This window comes from Panthera onca, chromosome D3 (assembly GCF_046562875.1).
Source record: "Panthera onca isolate mPanOnc1 chromosome D3, mPanOnc1 haplotype 2, whole genome shotgun sequence".
NCBI classification, from domain to species: Eukaryota; Metazoa; Chordata; class Mammalia; order Carnivora; family Felidae; genus Panthera; species Panthera onca.
Window position 1 is genome coordinate 79,174,010 of NC_138350.1, and position 19,173 is coordinate 79,193,182.

Below are 19,173 nucleotides of genomic sequence, written 5' to 3' on the forward strand. Positions count from 1 at the left end.
GTCAGACACTCCACCAATCCAGGCGCCCCTAATTAACCCATCTTTATAAGGGAACTCATTTATTGGCATTTTTCACCTTAATATGGTATAACATTAAATAACTATTTTTAAATGGCCAACAACTATGATGAGGTGAGAATGTGATGTTAATAAACAGTGAGTTGTTTTCATGAGAAATGCACCCTTTTTCTTGATCCCTTTGAATGTCAGAATAATCAATAAAACTCAAAAGTGACCAGGAAACGTAACTAATACTAAATTTATATTATTACAACAAAAGTTCTCTTACCCAATTCAATTAGGACCAATAGCAGGTCCGTTTAATAGGATGGTTAAAGCAGGACATCAAGGAAATAGTGTATATAACTTACTTTAACTTAATATACATATTTTCTTTACCAATGTTTTGATGTAGGACTGAGGCATTTCTTTTGTGTAAGTCTGCTGAGTAAAGTATCTTTCTTAAATAAACCACATCCATGATGTAATTTTGATTTTCAGTTTATGTTTCTTTAAAGAGGATCTGGAAACATTTCTGATACTGGGTGTAGACCTTTTTCAGATTTTTATATTTTTCCTAACCTTTTACACTTGTTTCATACATCCATAATTAAACAGCCACATTTTAAGCAATTGGCCTTTACCGTTTTTTTCTAAACTTTTCGATTTAGTTGTCATGGAAACATTAATTTTCATTTCACACTCATTTAAATATCCAATTAAATTACATGATTTACTGTTTACACTCATTTCATGTGTTTACATAACATGTAATTAAATTATGTAATGTTACAATAATCCATACCACTGACGTAAAGGATTTGTGGGAATTAACACAGTTGACTCTTGATAAGTAACTAACTCAACAAATGAGAATCATGCTTGAGGGAAGCCTGTTTTCTCCAAGTGATCTGCACGCCTGAGGCGTCATTGTTGTTATTCTCTTGTTGTTGTTACGTCATTGTTGTTATTCTCTTGTTCTGTTGGACATACCGGTTTGTTTGTTTTTCACTCCCTTAACTCCCTGGTCTCAAGTCATTTCAGAGGATTTAATGGTTAATCACTTTTTACCTGGTCTCAGATGTTTACGGACCGACATGGAGCATCTTTCTCCGGAGCACGAGGTGAGCTCCCATGATGGTGAAGCCACTGATTATCCGCGCCACATTCCTAGGTTTTACTGTCTCCTCTTCAGACTTGCATTCTTCTTTGTGTGAGGCATGAGTATGATATGCTGTGCTTTTAAATTTTAATATTTTATATTTTAACATTTGAAATACAGTATAGTGTCATCTTATGGATTTTTATTTACTGGTCGGGAGATCTTGAGAAACCCCTTTATCGTCTTTGATCCTCTGTTTCATTCTGTATAGTAGGGATAACATACTTTCCTTCACTGAATATAGTTAGAATCTAATGAGCTAAGGTACACGGAATGCTTTCTGATCTGTAAAATGCTATACAATTTTTATCTCTGACCATTAACTTTCTTAGAAGGAAAGTTTCTGTTTTCTGTCTCAATTTCCTCAACACTCTTTTATTCTGTTTTTCTTCTTGTTTCCTCCAAAACCCTGTTTATCATTTATTTCCTATTCTGCATTTTCAGCTTGTTTATCTACCCATTCCCATGGTAGGTTTGATTTTTTTTTCTATTTTTCCAGATTTTTACAGAGGAAGCTTAGATTATTTATTTTTAAACTTTTCTTTTCTGATACCTGAACTTAAGACTAAGTGTATCCCTTGAGATACCACCTGTGCATTTGCTACGTTGTGTCTTCATTAGCGTTCAAAGTAAATTCTCATTTCTATTACTTATTGATCCCTGAGTTTTGTTTAATAAGGTCAATTAAGATTTAATTCTCCTATGTTTTTATCAGGTTTTTTGTGATCTTCTGTTAGCAGTTGAAACACATATTAAAGTTATGATTGGGAATTATCGATTTCTCCTTTGCTTGGTGTGTTTTATAGATACCATTTATCAAGTTGAGGAGGTATCAGTCTCCCAGATTCCCTTTCCAACCTTGGTAGAAGACTAGAGCTTTATTTTCTAAACTTGAGCTATCCCACATAGCTGAGAGCAGGAATGAGTGAGGGCTATGATGAGAAGAGGGAAATTAAGTGAAGGCATAGTGATTGAAACCTCATTACTTTTCACCTTCTTGGATCCAAAAATGCTGGCAGCTAGGTTTATACCCACAGGGGGAAAAAGATAGAAGTTTGGTTTTTGCCCAATTCACCTTAAAGTGAAGTTACTCATGCATGAAGAGATTCTAATCAGCATTTTAGTGCCCTAGTCTTTAATGGACATCCCAAGATCACCAGCCATTTGAGAAACCTCTCACATGAAAGACGTAGATGAAAACATACATGCGAGAAAGAGAATACTGGAGGAAACAGACAATGCAGGGAGCAGAAGAAAAAGTACAAAAAACTCCCCCTTTTTAGGGGGATGATAATAATAATAATAAAGGAAAACCCAGCTAAACGAACAAAATCTAAAGGGCACCTCTGTAGCTCAGTCAGTTAACTGTCCAACTCTGGATTTCAGCTCAAGTCATGATCTCACAGTTCATGAGATCGAGCCCCACATCCGGCTCTGCACTAACAGCATGGAAACTGCTTGGAATTCTCTATCTCTCTCTCTCTCTCCCTCCCTCTCTCCCTCCCTCTCTCTCTCGCTGCCCCTCTCCCACTCACATGTGCACATACTCCCTCTCAAAATAAATAAACATTTAAAACAAACAAGCAAAATCTATAATCTGTGAGATCAGAGTGGAAAGCCAGAAAAGATTCAAAAAAGGATGATTCTAGATCTAACATGCATGTGACAGAAGCCTCATTTAATAACCAAAGTCCTCACTATAATCTGCAAAGCACTGTAAGATCTGCCCACCCCCCCCCCCCGCCCCCCGCTTCACTTCTCATCTTCTACCCTCTCGCCTGCTCACTCTGCACCCACCACTCTGGTCTCCTTGCTTAGAACATGATGGACATACTCTCCCTTAGATGGAGCCTTTGCTCAGCCTCTTCCCAGTGTATAAAACACTTGCTCCTTCATCTCCCCCAGGCTTTTCCTTACATGTCATCTCCATGAAGCCTGCTGGGGACACCTCCGTGTAAATTGGAACACTCTGTGTCTTGACCCCTGGCTCCCCATATTTTAACTCAATACTCTTTTCAAAGCCCTATCACCTTCTAATGTATTATATAACTCACCAATTTTTTTGTATTTATTGTCAAGAACATAAGCTCTCCGTAAGGAGGGAATGTTGTCTGTCTTATTTGTGCATTCTGTATATCTAAAAAAGTTCCTGGCACATAGTAGGTGACAGTAAATACTGGTTGTTTAGTGACCTCCATACCCAAACGCGGGCCAAGAATATTCAAGACCATTCAGTTTCTGGTGAGGTTGCCAGCGATTGGAGGAGCAGCTTAGATCCCGTCACCCTTTCCATCATTCATTCAGTCTCTGTGCAAACATGATGTTAACTCTTAGATGCCCATTATATTCCCATCTATATTTTAGTAGCCACAGACCTATACCTGGTCTCTGCTTTAGACATTAAAACAGAGCATCTTGCTGTTTGCAACCTGGAGAAAACAAGGGGGCATGGGACAGAACAGCTTTTCCTGGGAAAATAATGTGTAACCGTGGTATGTGTATATGTTCAATGTCTAGACATATACAAATTTTACTTTTAACATTAGATGGTAGGGAAAGCTAAAGGAGAATTGATACCAGATTCAGAAGGAAGGTTAGTGAAGATTATATGATTGAGGTCTTTTAAAGCTATTTCTGTACCTACCATAGCAATCTAATGTGAATTCCTTTAACGGAGTAACTGCCAAAACCTTACATTTTTAAATAGTCATAGTTTATGGGACTATTAAAAATTAAATTAAAGAACTTTAGATTAAACAATAGCATTTCACTATTGTAAATTGTATTTTACTAAAGTCCTTTTTTTTGAAATCAGGTTATTTTAAGTTCCATGATAAAGGAATGTGAACAAAAAGTAGAGAACAAGACCGTCCAAGAGCCTCAAGGGTAAGACATGAATTCTTTTTTTAAGGCTTCATATTAACCTTAATTTCTCTATCTAAATTTTCTATAAATGGGTATGGTATTTTATTTTGTGTTACTTTGTAGTCATTTATTTGGAAGGTAAGAAAAGTATTTACATCAGCAGTTATCAAATGCTAATTTATAAACCACCTGCATCAGAATTATCTGGGGAATTTAAATTTTAGGTCTCTACTCCATGCTCTGTGCCGTCCTCTCAACAGTCGGATTCAGACTAGGGATCTGTATATTTAAAAGCTTCCAAAGACATTGTGGTAGGTAGCTGGATTTGGGAATCACTGGTCAAAATAGTTTTGTGGAAATTTGTGACTGGAGTTGTAAGGCATAACTTGATTGACTGCATAAAGGACTATAAACTTGTGAATGTTCTATTCACGTGCTCCCAACCAAACTAACCAGAATTCAGATTCACTGAAGCTAAACTACAAGCATGGATGTGAAAGAGTAAAGTTGGGCATTCAGGAGAGGAAGTAATTTACAAATAGACCGTGTGTACTCTTACCTTTTGACATAACCTTGAGCAGTTAATCTTAAATAGACTCTGTTAGGCATAAAAAGCTCAAAGGCTTTTCCTTTATAAAACTAACTAGCAGGAATAGGGACTACCTATCAGGCTAGGTACCCATACACACACTTACCCCTCCACACCCCCAACCTCCTCCCCATATATGTATGCTTAGAGCTTTTTACCTCTTACTGCATGTGAGAACCCTTTCTGTAGCCTCCTGGGATGGTAGGAACTGTTCTACAACTGTAACCTTGGAAAGTTAAGACAGTAAAAATAGGTTTCAATTCTGAACACAAAATCCATAAAACTAACACCTAAGCAAGCGCTTCTGTTCAATTGTCGTACATTAAGTATTAAGATTATTTGGTGCCTTGTTTAAAATGTAAAGTTTGGGGACAAAATTAAAAATTATGTGTGAAAATATATTCTAAATGAAATTTCATTAATTAGCATACAGGAATTAAGAAAGAAAAAAATAGGGGCACCTGGGTGGCTCAGTCGGTTAAGCGTCTGACCTCGGCTCAGGTCATGATTTCACAGTTTGTGGTTCAAGCCCCACGTCGGGCTCTGTGCTGACAGCTCAGAGCCTGGAGCCTGCTTCCGATTCTGTGTCTCCCTCTCTCTCTGCCCCTCCCCTGCTCATGCTCTGTCTCTCTGTCTCAAAAATAAATTTTAAAAAAACATTAAAAAAAAAATTTAAGAAAGAGAAAAACACGTCTTTGTAACTTCCCAAGATTGTTTCAGTTATAGGACTCCTAAAAAGAAAAAGTTTATTTTTATAATCATATTTTTCCCTATTATTCAAATCTTCCATATTATTTTTTTAGATTTGTATTTTAGGTAATTTTGAATAAATACAAAATAAATAACAGTGAATTCCCATGTACTCAGCACTCAGCTTCAATAATTGTCAACTCATATTTTATTTCATCCATGCCCCTCCTATATTCTGGTATGTAGCTCTTAAAGAAAAATGCTATTTTTTTAAAACATAATGTCATTTTCACGCCAAAATAACAACTTCTTAATATTATTATCAGCTATGTAGCCTGTGTTCAAATTTCTAATTGTTTTGTACATGTCGTTAGTGATTTGTTGTTTGTTTTTTTTCCTTACAGTCTGTTTCTTTGAGTCAGAATCCAGAGTTCCATACGTTGCAATTAGTTGACATGTCTTTTAAGTCTCTTTTAATCCATAGGTTCCCCTTCTATCTCTTTTTTTCTTCATATAACTTACTTATTAAAGAAACTGAGTCTTTGTTCTGTACAGGTCCCACAGTCTGAATTTGGTTGATTGCATTTCCCTCGTGTTGTTTTAACATGTTCCTCTGTATTTCCTGTAAATTGGGTTGTTGGTTCTGGATCCAGAGACTTCATCAGATTCAGGGCATGTTTCTTTGTTTTGCATGACTGCTTCATAGGAGGAGGTGTGTTTTCTTCACGAGAGAGACAATGTCTACTTCTCTCTTTTTTTGGTGATAGTAGCATCTGTTAATGATCAATGCCTAGCTCCACTAATTCATTAACCATTACTAAATACATTAGAATAAGATGTTTTAGTAATTCACTGTTACTAAATACTAATGTGCATTAGTATGTAAACGTAATACTAAAGTAGATACATTACTATTTAGTAATAGTGAATTACTAAAATATCTAATTCTATCATTCACTCTTCATTGATGAGTTAGAATACTTCAGGAAAGAAAACCTTCCCCTATATGTACTACAGTTACCCAGTGATAGAGTTTTTTATAGTAAAGTCAAGGTAAATGTTCAATTCTTTCTCTTTACTCACCAGTTTTCTAAGATAATGAATTGATTCACCCTCTAATGGTGACTGTTTTGTTCAAGTATCATAAACACATGTATTTTCAAATATTTGATGTAATTAAATGCATTGTACTTACTGTCTTTCGATGCCCATCAAAATTATCCCATCTTTGGCCATTGCAAGCCTTTTCAAGATGACTTCCCAAGTCCTTTTGACATTAATTTACCAGATGGAATGGTATGGAGAGAGAGAAAAAAAAAAAACATTCTAGGATATAGTTTTGAAGAAGATAAGCCAGGAGGCACCTAGCTGGCTCAGTTGGTGGAGACTCTTGATCTCAGGGTCGTGAGTTCAAGCCCCACGTTGGATGTAGAGATTACTTAAAAAATTTTTTTAAGTGAAAAAAAAAAAGAAGCCAGGCATTTAAGGGGTTGGGTTCTACAGATTCAAAATCAACAAAAATGGCAACTGGCTTGATTTGAGTTGCAAAGGAAAGATCTGAGATTTCACAGAAAAAAGACAACATTACCTTACAAGGCAGCCTGTTTCATTTTTAACAACTCTATTCTTTTACAAAAAAATACCCTGAGTTAAAGTCTCTCTAAAACATTTACTCTCTAAAATATGTTTCGTCATCTGGTAGAGGGGTGGGGAAACATTACAGACCCCTTTGTAAAAAGGATAAAAATGTAAACTTTCTCTTCAGGAAAAAATGCTGCAATGCAATTGTTCTTTGTTGGAAAGCTTTTTGTAAAATAGATACCTGGGTCCTTTATACCATATGGAAAGAATCAGAATAACTGGGGTTAGGCCAAGGCATCTGGGTTTTCAAATAGTTCTCCAGGTGATTGTGATGTATATCAGTAGAGCTATGCAAATATATATTTATATCTAATTTGGCACACATAACGTTAGTGTCTGTCTTCTAAATTTTCTCTTCTCCATAGTGAACATCTCAGACTCTTTAGCATCATTGTTGCCCTCCTCTTAGAATATCACTAAAACTCGATAGTACTTCAAGTATTATCTGACCTGTGTATCCTGTTTTTCTCAATGCAAACTAAAATCATACTTACCTTTCGGCTTACAGTATTGTTCTACAGAGAGAAAACAGCACTGTAAACATTAAAGAAAGGCATCAGAGGAAAGATAGGACTTGCACTGGGACCTTAAGGATGTCTAGACACCAGATAGAAAGAAAGAGATAAGTTAAGAATGTTCTGAACATTAAACTCAGCAAACTTGACTCAAGGGGCTCTAGAAATTGAACAGTAATGGTTGGTAAAAACACATACAAGATTTAGATTGCTATGTTTCTTGAATGCCAAGCATACTTTATCTTGTTAGGTAGTAATTAGGCATTGAAGATGTTTGAGAATGGGTAGGATATGATGAACTGATTATTTCAGAAGTTAATCTGATCATGCAAGGAGACCAGATCTAAGACTATTGGAATAATTCATTTGGAAGGTATCGTCAATGGGAATAAAAATAGATAGATGTTTCCTTGAGTAAAATCAGAGTATTTGATGATTGGTTTTAAATAGAAGAGAGGGAACCATTATATTCACTGTCGGGAGGAGAGGAAAATGGTAAAACCACTAACAAGGAAATAAAAATGGCGGGTCATTTCTAAAGTTAGGGGGTGAAAAAAAGCTTGATGTTAGCTTCTCTAACAAACAATAGTGTTCTGGGACTTTTCCCAAACTCCTAATGGAGATGATGTTTGAAACTTCAGGAGTAAGTTTTGTAACTGAAGAAACAGGAACCAAATGTTGAGCCTGACGGAGGTTTACTTTGTGGGAAGAGAAAAGGCAGCAGGCGAGAAGTAGAGACAAGGAAGAGGCCAGGTTGATGTAATAGCAGAAGAGGTGTGGGAACAAGAGATTTTCAGGACTGGAGTCGCGGACTGGCATTTAACTTACTGACTCACAGTGCACACCTTTAAGGACTACAGAAAACCAGCAATTCTTGCTGGCAGCCCGTAACTTCGTCTGTAGTTTCAGTGGACATCCGTTGAGCCTCTGCACCTCGCACCCACTGCCCTTGACATGTTCAAACATACTCTCTTCTTCAGGCCTCAGGATATTTTGCAAGAGTAATTGCAGTCTGCATTTTTCAGTTGAGGAAATTGAATCAGAGTGATCTAAAGCATCTTGGCCAAAGCCACAGGCCAGTAAAGTGGGTTTATTGTTGATCACTGAAAATTGTACTTGATCAGTGTTCTGTTTGGTCGTATGGTAAATTAGCAATCTTTAGTAGTTATTTAGATTGTTTAACCTATACCGGAGGTTGGTCAAAAAGAAAGAAGAAATGGAGTTAAAATTGTTGATTGACACTAATGCAACTAATGCATTTGAGGACATTCTCCCCCCTCTCAACGCCCAAATAAGTAATAATGTCACAGGGTTGTTACCAGCACAGTATAAAACCTTACTGTGATTTAATTTACTCTTTTGTGAAAATAGGGATAATATCTGTCTTCCAGGGTTGCTATAATTAAATGCAGTGATGCTGATAAGAAGAAGAATAACTACTAACACTTACAGCATGCTATTACATTCCTGACGCTGCTAATAAGCACTGTACACTTATATAATTCTTAATAGACCTATGAGGTAGGTAATAGAATTATCTCCATTTTACAGATGAGGATTACATTACAGGGGAGATTAAATAACTTGCCTAGGGTCACACAGCTGGTAAATGACAGAGCCAGGATTCAGTCTCACTCCATACTTGCTCCTAACCTCTCCACCATTACTGCTTCCTTCATCAACCGTGAACGTGAAAGCTCCTGACCTAGTAGGGTGCATAAAAACGCCTGTCAATTTTAGTTTCCCTTTCGTGCTACCAGTTCAGAATGTATTTACTACTATTATACTGCTGAAGAACTGAAAAAAATGGATATTCTAGTTTTTTAATTGCTTTACTTGAATTTTAAAATTTCTTTCCTAGCTCAATGTCAATTGCTGCAAGCTTAGTGAGTGAAGATACAAAGACCAAGTTTTTGAACAAAATGGGCCAGTTGACAACATCAGGTGCCATGCTGGCCAATGTGTTTCAGAGAAAGAAGTAAAAGCAGGAAGGAAGCCCCCAGTAAACACTAAGATGGACCTCAAGCAGACTGGTTCCTTGTACTTGAAGTACTTGCCTTTTTTATTTCCTTGTTTTATGTTCTTGCATTATAATTTTATCCTAACCTCCAAAGATATTTGCACTGCTTTTGATTATTGCTGTATATCTGTTAATTTTGGAGTTATAACTGTGGTGACAGAAAATTGAGTTTATAGTCTGTACCAAGTCCCTCTTCTGTGTTCTCGTCTTTCAGAATAATTTATATATATATATATATATATATATATATATATATATATATATATATATAGTGAAGAGGTTTTTTTTTAATTTTTGGATGGGATATTAGCAAATATCTGTATTATACACTAAGCTATTACAATGGTACTTAAAATAATGTAAATTTGAAGTCACTGTTATAAAGTAATAAAAGTGGAGATTACTTAAGTATTTAAATTATGAAAGAATAATACAGACTTTTTATTGTTTCGTAACTGACTAGAAAGAGCCACCAGCATTACTCTGTGCCTTTTGGACTTCAGTTTGTGTGTCCGTAGGAATTGTATGCATTCCATTCACACGGTGTTTTATAATGCCGTGATGAATTTGAGTTACAAATCCTACAGTAAGTAGATAATAATGAAACTTTCCACATTTCAGAGCTCTCATGAATATTCTTTAAGTGCTATTCAAACCTCCCCAGCATTTACATGCATATAATGGACTTACCTGAGGAAAGACCGCACAGTAACATGGGGAGTGATAACCAAGGTGAATTTTACAAACTGATGTGTAATAGATTTAAATATTCAAAAATAAATGTAAGTAAGAAGAGCTAATAATTGTGAAATTCTTTCCCAAATTTAAATACACAGGAAAACATGGTTTGAATTTGAAATTTGACACTTATTTATGTAAAATATTTTATTTAAGATATTTTCTAACGATTTTAATTTCAGAGATTATCTTTTCATTCTGTGTGTTACAAAGAAGTACCGAAAAGTTAAGGACATTTGGGGGCTGCTTTTTTTCCCTCTAAACTAAAAACGACATTAGCTAAATTATTATTGGTTAGTTAACACCTTGTCCCTTAAAGTCAGTGACTATTCTTGTGTTTGATACATATTACACAGAGTCTTAAGTCAGTGTACAATTCCACTGGAATTTGAGAGTTGTCTATAAAGTAATGCAACTTGAAGTAGAGAAGAGTGGTACTGGCCATAGAAGGGGGATGATTGGTTTGAGGGGTTAATGTGAGGCCTTTTTGAAAAAATGAATATTTTGATAAAGAGAATTCTTGTTTGAGCACAGTTGATGCACATAGGTGATTCCCATGTTTGTTGTATAAACTGGTTTAATACATTTGGAACATAGTTGGATTACATTCTCTTCCTGGGAAAGTTAGCTTACCACACATTCAGGCTTATAAAATAAGTTGCCCTAGACAAAGCCATTTAAAAAGTTCATTCTGAAATTATTTCTTTTACCTATAGTGAAATAATTGTTAAAATTAGTCTTTCAGAAACTGTTGGATTCTAGGCATTCCTGAGAAATTGAAAGTGGCTACCTTTCATGTCAAAAATGTTGATCTATTATAAATAAACTGTTTTTGCATACTTGTTTTTGTTTTGTTTTTGGCTATGTGTATTGTATTTTCATTTTGAAACACTATATATCCTATATCCAAGCAGAAGGAAATGAAAAAGCATATATTCACTAAAACATACTAATATGTTATTTTAGGAATATAGTCTATATAAATTATTTATTTAGTTTACTTTTACTAAAAACAGATTGTTGCTATAAAATTAACATATTGCGGAGACAGTTTAAAGGAAGTGTTAAGGCTCTCATTTACTTTGAAATACAGTAGAATAAATATGTCCATTACCAGATGAATGACTATAATTATTTTTATTAATTCATGAATCTATTTATCTAAACGCTAATGGTTTCCTTAAAACACAACAGCTAATAAGATACACAGTGTGTTTCAAGGGAGTCTCCCTTATGCTGTTCAATGTCTTAATGTCAGTAAGACTTCACATTTATTCTCACAGTTATTTTTGAAGCAAACTGTAGATTCTTTAAAGACAAGACAGACTAACCACACTGATCACGGAGACTGTGTGTTCTTCCAAAACAGACCATAAAACTCCCGTACCCACTCTTTTTTTAAACAAATAAAAATGGTACAAGTTTAAGTATTCAACTTAACAAAAAAACGAAGTTTGCGAAGTAACGAAAAGCTAATTTGAAATTATGCCTGTGTTTCTAAAGCAAGCCAGAGATTAAAATTTTTCCGAAACCCAGAAATGCCATCGCTAGCCATTTTGCTGAATTATTTCAAGAACGATGCTTGAATGGTAGCAACATCTAACTTTATAGATCAGTGTCCTTGACCTTTATTTGTTTGCATCAGTCACCCCTTTTGAAAGATTACTTTGCTAAACATCAAGTGGACTTACAACCTGAATGAAATTGTAAGTAATTTTAATGAAATTTCAATTCAAGTTGCTGTCAAATTTCTTAACAGAAAAAAAAAAAAACCAAAAAAACTGGTTCAAATAAATAGTCTGTGATAAAGTTTGGGGAGGTGAAATCACTGTATTGAATTGCCTTTTCATGACCCCCAATTTTTAAGATAACCTATTTTCAACCATTACTGGAACTTTAAGAACAGAACTTTCTCTAGACACCATCTTGTTGATCTTTGAACTGTGAGAGCTAACTGCGGTGAATATCTTGTATTGGTCACCAATTTCTTAACTATTTTTTGTAGAAAGAATGTATGTTTAAAGAGGTTTGTAATTAGCAATTTTAATTCATAAAGTTCTCTAGATTGGCTAGGTAACAACATTCCAACTTTGTGTCGGATGTTAACTCTTTCATAAGCAAACCATGAAATAATTTTAGTTTTTCATATTAATAGATATGTGTTTGAAAGTCCTAATGTAACTTTACAGTGTGCTTGTTTTGTTACTATTTTATTTCAGTGCATTTTTAAAATAATAGATTAAAGATATTTGTTACTAATAAAATATAATGTATCTGGTAGATTTCTACACATTGGCAAATAACTGGATTTTAGGCTATTTTCATACTACATATGGATGTTTTGCATGAATTTCATCTGTGGAATTAGCACTCTAGTCATAATGTCTTGAATGACACATCAGTCTTTTCATATTTTCCCTTCAAAACTATAAGAAACTGTGCTTTGATTGCCTTCTTTATGGTTTACTTTGTTTGCATGTTAAAGAAAACTCTTCAAATAAACATTTCTATTCACTATACGACCACACCAGTCATAACATGACAGTTAATGCAAACTTAACACAATAGAAGTTTTATTATGTCTTTTTGATAATACATAAATAATTCTTTCAGTTTAAAGTGGTGAAAATGTAAATTATTTGCTTTCCTTAAAAGAGTCTTCAGAAGTAGCTGGAAAATTCTACCCAAAGCGTGTCTATATGGAAGAGTATATACTATTTTAATTTCCTTTTATTTCATTAAAGATCAACCCATTATATTTATTTCAGTAAGATCACTGCATGAATAGAACTTCTTGAGGGACTTTAACGTAGTAAAATTTATGTTGTCTGTAAATTGACATTTTGTGTTATATGTTATAGATACTAACTTTTTTATTAGTTATCATTTGTTGATAGTCTGCTTTATGAAAATTTTTTAAACTACCCGCACTTTTGAATTGTTGGCCTTTGCAACCTTAGATATTTTTAGGATATTCATTTTCAGTGAAGCGGAAAATGTCATAAATGCCTTTTGTAATGTATACATTCCTAAGTAATATAAATCTAATAATTTCTCATTGACTCTACAGTTTTATAGATTACATTTTTAACTTCCTCTGTTCATAAATCTCCCTGTCCTGTACCAAGTATTGAACCTAAGGTGAATGCTTTTCATAACATAAATCATTTTTTAATTTCTTTTTTATAAGAATTTCATAAATATAATCCCCTTTCTAACAAATTCTTTTTTGTCTTACCATTAAAGAGCATGGAAATGATAACATGCTCTCTGTTCCTCACAGAACTTTATGAAAATTACATAACAGTAAACCTGAAAGTGCTTTAGCATTTAGGATCATGAGAGTTCAAAGTAGAATTAAAACTTGTAAACCACTGAATAACTAAAGCATGGGTAATTGTGACCCCCTCCCCCATACTTTTGTTTTCTAGTAAGCGGATAGGTTACCATGACATGCATGATTTACCTAAAATTGCAATAGAAGGCAGAAACCACTTTTGATTGTTACTTTTGCCTACTTTTAACTACTCCCAGAGTTTCCAGCCTAGTGAAGACTGGTAAGGTAATTTTACTTTTTGTTTACCAAATCTTGTCATTAAAATTTTTTTCAAAAGCCTAAGTAAATTAGCTCAATAAGCTAATTTTTCATTACATAATCGATTTAGATTTTGTAAAAGGTTTTACCCTTTGCCACATCACTCATGTCTCTTAGTATATAATTTGATTCTTACCGTAACTAGCTTTCTTTGGTATTTAGTTTGAACTTGCAGGTTCCTTGTAACTAAACTGGTCATACTAATGCGAGAAGAGCAAGAAGTGCCATTTCTTGAAAATAGTCGGTTCCTAGTCTTCAGTTAACCACTGACCCGTGATTCCAAAAGTTAGAATCCTGGTTTCTTGCAGACACTACAACTAAAGTTTTCAGATCTTAGGCGGTCAATACTACGTATCAAATTTGGAGACCATTTTCTTTTAGTTGTCATACTACTGAAACGCTTAGTGTTGTAACGTAATCATCCTCAAGAAAGTCATGGAGAGATGACAGCCTAGAGATGGAAAATGTCCTGGTTTTCAAAACTGAGGAGGCAGTAGATTTTACAACATGTGGATCACCATTCTGAATCTATATAAAGCCTCTTCTGTCCTTTTCTGACCACTTAATCCAGAGTAACCCCTTTAATTCCCTGAGATCATCCTGGTTTTCTTCGTCATAATTACTCTTCTCAATACTCATTTTCTTGTTTTTTATTGTCTGTCTCTTTCACTAGACTCAGCTCCATGAGAGAGAATGTTGTCTATCCTTTTCAACCAATGTGTCTCCAGTATTTGAAGAATGCCTGGTGTATGATAAGTACTCAACATTAATTGAATGAATTAATGAATAAGAGCTTGATCCCAATTCCGTGAAAGTTTGCCAATTAGATTAAAAGGGTGATTTATGAATCCCTCAAAACAGCATGAATTTACTGAGACTATACATGCCAGACTAACCTGAAGTCCTTTTTTCATAGAGCTATTATTATATGTTGTTGATCAGGAGAATTGTGTGATCTTGTGCATCTTGCCCTCAGCAAAGTATTGGGTTTGTTTCTTATAGTGAGCTTATTTATATCCAAGGTAGAAAATATGGAATAAATAAAAGTCCCTAAAAGAGTCGTGCCACGTGTGTATGGCCTTAAAAGGTTTACAGAACTTGTATTCATATCTGACTCTCTGGGCAACCCCTCTTATCAACAGACCTCATCAAGTCTTCCAAGTGATCTGTAAGTGTGGAGAAGCCATCCCTTTCTAAAGATTGTAAAGTCATTCACCATTCGATGTACATTTATGGAGTACCTATTTTGTGCTAGGTGTAGGGATGCAATGAATAAGACTGACCTAGAGCAGAGCTTACAGCCAGGCAGCGAAACAAGTGGAGAGAGAAGGACTGAGGAGGACGTACTTTAGTTAGGTGATTATTTTTCTGGTTTACTTTGGAAGACACCTCTGAGGTGACACCTGAAAACTAGGAAGAATAATAGGCTTTAACCGTGTGAAAATAGGAAGAGAAAAAAGAACAGTATGTGCACAGGCAATGAGATGAAAAATAGTGCTATGTTCAAGGAACTGGAAAAAAAAAAAAATGGCCCATATAGCTGAGACACTATCAAAAGATGAAATTGGAGAGGAGTATGGCCAGATCATATAGGGCTTTGTACACTAGACTAGAAGTTAGAAAGGGAAGCCTTTGAATAGTTGTAGTGGAATGATTTAACCCAATTTGTGTTAGGTATACTTCTGCTTTATAAGAATGCTTTTGAAAAGGAGAGGAGTAGAGGCTGACAGCAGAAGCTAACAAATGCAGTAGTCCAAGCAGGAGATGGTGGCAGCCTGGACAAAAAGGGAGGGAAAGGAGCAGATCTGCAACATAATTGGAAGTAGAATTGGCATGACAGATTGGGTATGAAGAGTGAGGGAAAGGGAAAAACCAAAGATGCTTAGACCTCTGCCTGCAATAACTGAATAAAATAATGGGTGCTGACAATAGTGAAGAAGTAAAGAATAAGTTTGGAGAGTTCATCTACAATTTTGTTTTAGATGTCTAAGAGTTAATCTGTGGAATTCAAAATGTCTAAGAGTTAATCTGTGAAAACTTCAGGGAAGAAGTTAGTTCTCTGAGTCTGGATCTCGGGCTAGATTATGGAGTCCTGAGTATTTTCTGTAGAGTGATGGGACTAAATGAGATGGCCTGGGAGAGAGGAACCATGAGAAGAGGATCCAAATGTGAATCCTAGGACACTCCTCCTACTTCAAAATCCAACAGAGCAAGAGGAACTACTAAAAGGATCAGGAGTATACAGTGAGTTGGAGGGAAACCAGGAGTGTGGCTTCATGGAAGCAAAGAGAAGAGCATTCTGAGGAGGGTCAGTTGCTACTCCTGCGTCAAGACGAGAATGGATCTGAAACCCATTGAAAGATGAAAGTCATTGATGACCTCAATATAGTTTCAGCAGTTGAATGGAAATGCAAAGAGAGACAATGACTAGAGATGACAGCTCTTTCAAAACAGTTGGCCATAAAGGGGAGCAGAGGTGCTGGTAGCTAGAAAGGAACATGAGGTCAAAGGAGGGTGCTGTTTAGCCTTGGTTTGTCATGGGAGAAATTAGGTCAGGTTCATATGCTAATGAGAATAAGCCAGTAAAACGAAAGATGATGGTGATGCAGCAGCAGTAACAAGCAAAGACTGTGAGAGTGAAATCCTTGAAGAAGCAAGAGGGGTTGAGATTCAGAGCACAAATGGAGGGACTGGCCTCATTATAATAGGGGAGAAGCAGAGGTGCTCTTGGAGGCGATTCGGTAGATTTAGTGGTGGGAAGGTTAGGGGGTTTCCATTTAATTCCTTCTATTTTCTCAGTGAAGTATGAAGCAAAGAAATTGATTTGGCTGGCATATGGAAAGTGTTAGAGGTTTGAAGACAAAGAAGGTAGAAATGTTTGTCTTCGAGAATGGCAGAGGGAATTACTAAGGGAATTGCAGGATTTGTTTTGAAAGCCCATTTGAGAATAGTTATTGTGAATTTAAAGAGGGCTAGTTTACTAGATATACGTTAACTAATTGGAATTTGAAATGAAGAATTTAAATAAAGACAGCTAGTTAACACAAGTGATTTTCTTTTTTCTCCAGCCAAGAACAACTATTCAGGAACAGGTATGAAGTATACAGAGAATAAACAGGGCTGAGTTCTAGATGCTTCAGAGAAGGAGAAAGGACAAGGACATGAAAGCTACTTGTGTAGGAATGATTATAATGATGGGCCATAGAATCCAAACTGGAGAGGGGGAAAAAGGAAATATTGGAGTGAGGGGGGAAATAAATAATCTGAGAAATGGGTCCCAATAAAATTTTTAAAATATGTTTTAGTGAGAATATTCAAATAGGTGAACTGGATAGAAACTTCCTTTGGGAGTAAAAAATGAAAAGCAAATAAGACACCTGATCTACCTCCAGGCTGTAAGGTACAGGAGTTTGTGAGAACAAAAATAAAAAGCCTCCACTTAAAAGCTTAGCAGGAAAGGTGGTGTCTTAGGGGTAGCCAGGATTCAATTACAGTTGGCCCACTTATACATGGATTTTTTTTTTACAGTACAATACTGTAAATGTATTTTTTCTTCCATATGATTTTCTTAACATTGTCTTTTCTCTAGCTTACTTTATTGTAAGAATATGGTATGTAATGCATAAACATACAAAATATGTATTAGTCAACTGTTTATGTTATTGGTAAGGCTTTCAGTAAATAGTAGGCTGTTAGTAAAGTTTGGGGAAGTCAAAAGTTATATGCAGATTTTTCACCATGTGGGAGTCTGTTCATGAAACATACTGCTCTGTCGTTTTCTTGTAATGTCTGTGTCTGGTTTTGGTATTAGGGTAATGCTGGCCTCATTGAATGAATTAAGTATTCCTTCAGTTTCTATCTCCCAAAAGAGACTGCAGAGAAGTGGTGTAATATCTTCCTTTAATTTTGATAAGAATTCATCAGTAAACACATCTGGACCTAGTGCTTTCTGTTTTGAAAGATTCTTAATATTTTGATTCTATTTCTTTAATATAAGCCTATTGTGATTGTGAATTTTGACAAGATTGTATCTTTCAAGGAATTGGTCCATTTCTTTTTCTTTTTCTTTTTTTTTTTCAATAATCTCAATGTGGGGCTCAAACACACCACCCAAGATCAAGAGTCACATGCTCTACCAACTGAGCCAGGCAGGCATCCCAGAAATGGTCCCTTTCATCTAAGTTATCTAATGTGTGTGCATAGAGTTGTTCACAGTATTCCTTTATTATTATCCTTTTAATGTCCATGGTATCTGTATCTTAAGGTAGAAGCTTAGATGACTGATTTTAGATCTTTCTTCTTTTCTGAAATATGTATTCAATGCTGTAAGTTTCCCACTAAGTACTGTTTTTGCTGTCTCCCACAAATTTTAATAAGTTGTGTTTTCCTTTTCATTTAGTTTAAAATATTTCTTAATTTCTCTTGAGATTTCTTCTTTGACCCATGTGTTAGATACAAATTGTTTAATCTTCATATATTTCGGGGTTTTCCATCTATCTTCGTTTTTGATTTCTAGCTTAATTCCATGATAATCTGAAAGCAGACATTTTCTGATTTCTATTCTTTTGAATTTGTTAAGATGTATTTTATGCCCCAGAATGCAGTCTGTCTTGGTGAATGTTCCATGTGAGCTGGTGAAGAATGTGTTTTCTGCTGTCATTGGATGAAGTAGTCTACAGATGTCAGTTATATCCAGTTGATTCATGTTGTTGAGCCAACTATATCCTTACTGATTTTATGTCCATTTCTGAGAAAGTTGAAGTCTCCAACTGTAATAGTGGATTCATCTATTTCTCCTTGCAACTATATCAGTTTTTGCCTCATGTATTTTGACACTCAGTTGTCAGGCATATACCATTTTAGGATTGTTATGTCTTCTTGAAGAATTTACCCCTTTATCATTACTAATGCCCCTCTTTATCCCTGATAACTTTCCTTTGTCTAAAGTCTGCTCTGTCTGAAATTAATACAGCTACGCTTGCTTTCTTTTTTTTTTTTTTTTTTAAGTGTATTTATTTATTTTGAGAGAGAGAGAGGAGAGAAAATCCTAAGAAGGTTCCACACTATCAGCGCAGAGCCCGTCGTGGGGCTCGATCTTACAAAGTGTAAGATCATGACGTGAGCCAAAATCAAGAGTCAGACACTTAACCTACTGACCCATCCAGGCACCCTGACTCTTGCTTTCTTTTTTTTTTTATTTATTTTTTTTTTTTTAACGTTTATTTATTTTTGAGACAGAGAGAGACAGAGCATGAACGGGGGAGAGTCAGAGAGAGGGAGACACAGAATCTGAAACAGGCTCCAGGCTCTGAGCTGTCAGCACAGAGCCTGACGCGGGGCTCGAACTCACGGCCGCGA

At 35.4% G+C, this 19,173-nt stretch overlaps 1 protein-coding gene across 5 annotated transcripts in view; it reads left to right on the plus strand.

Annotated features, from left to right (window-relative positions):
- The window catches only part of RELCH (RAB11 binding and LisH domain, coiled-coil and HEAT repeat containing), a 114,685-nt gene extending 99,268 nt beyond the window's left edge, over nucleotides 1-15,417 (plus strand). For 4 of the 5 annotated variants that reach the window (XM_060614001.2, XM_060614002.2, XM_078435166.1 and 1 more), the window contains 3 exons: nucleotides 1,036-1,124; nucleotides 3,978-4,048; nucleotides 9,324-11,059. In XM_060614001.2, the coding sequence (XP_060469984.1) occupies nucleotides 1,036-1,124; nucleotides 3,978-4,048; nucleotides 9,324-9,444 (281 nt within the window). In that variant the 3' untranslated portion in view covers nucleotides 9,445-11,059. Of the gene's footprint in view, nucleotides 1-1,035; nucleotides 1,125-3,977; nucleotides 4,049-9,323; nucleotides 11,060-14,488 lie in introns of those variants that run through there. The other variant, XM_078435167.2, reaches the window with a different exon arrangement.
- Nucleotides 15,418-19,173: the final 3,756 nt, after the last annotated feature.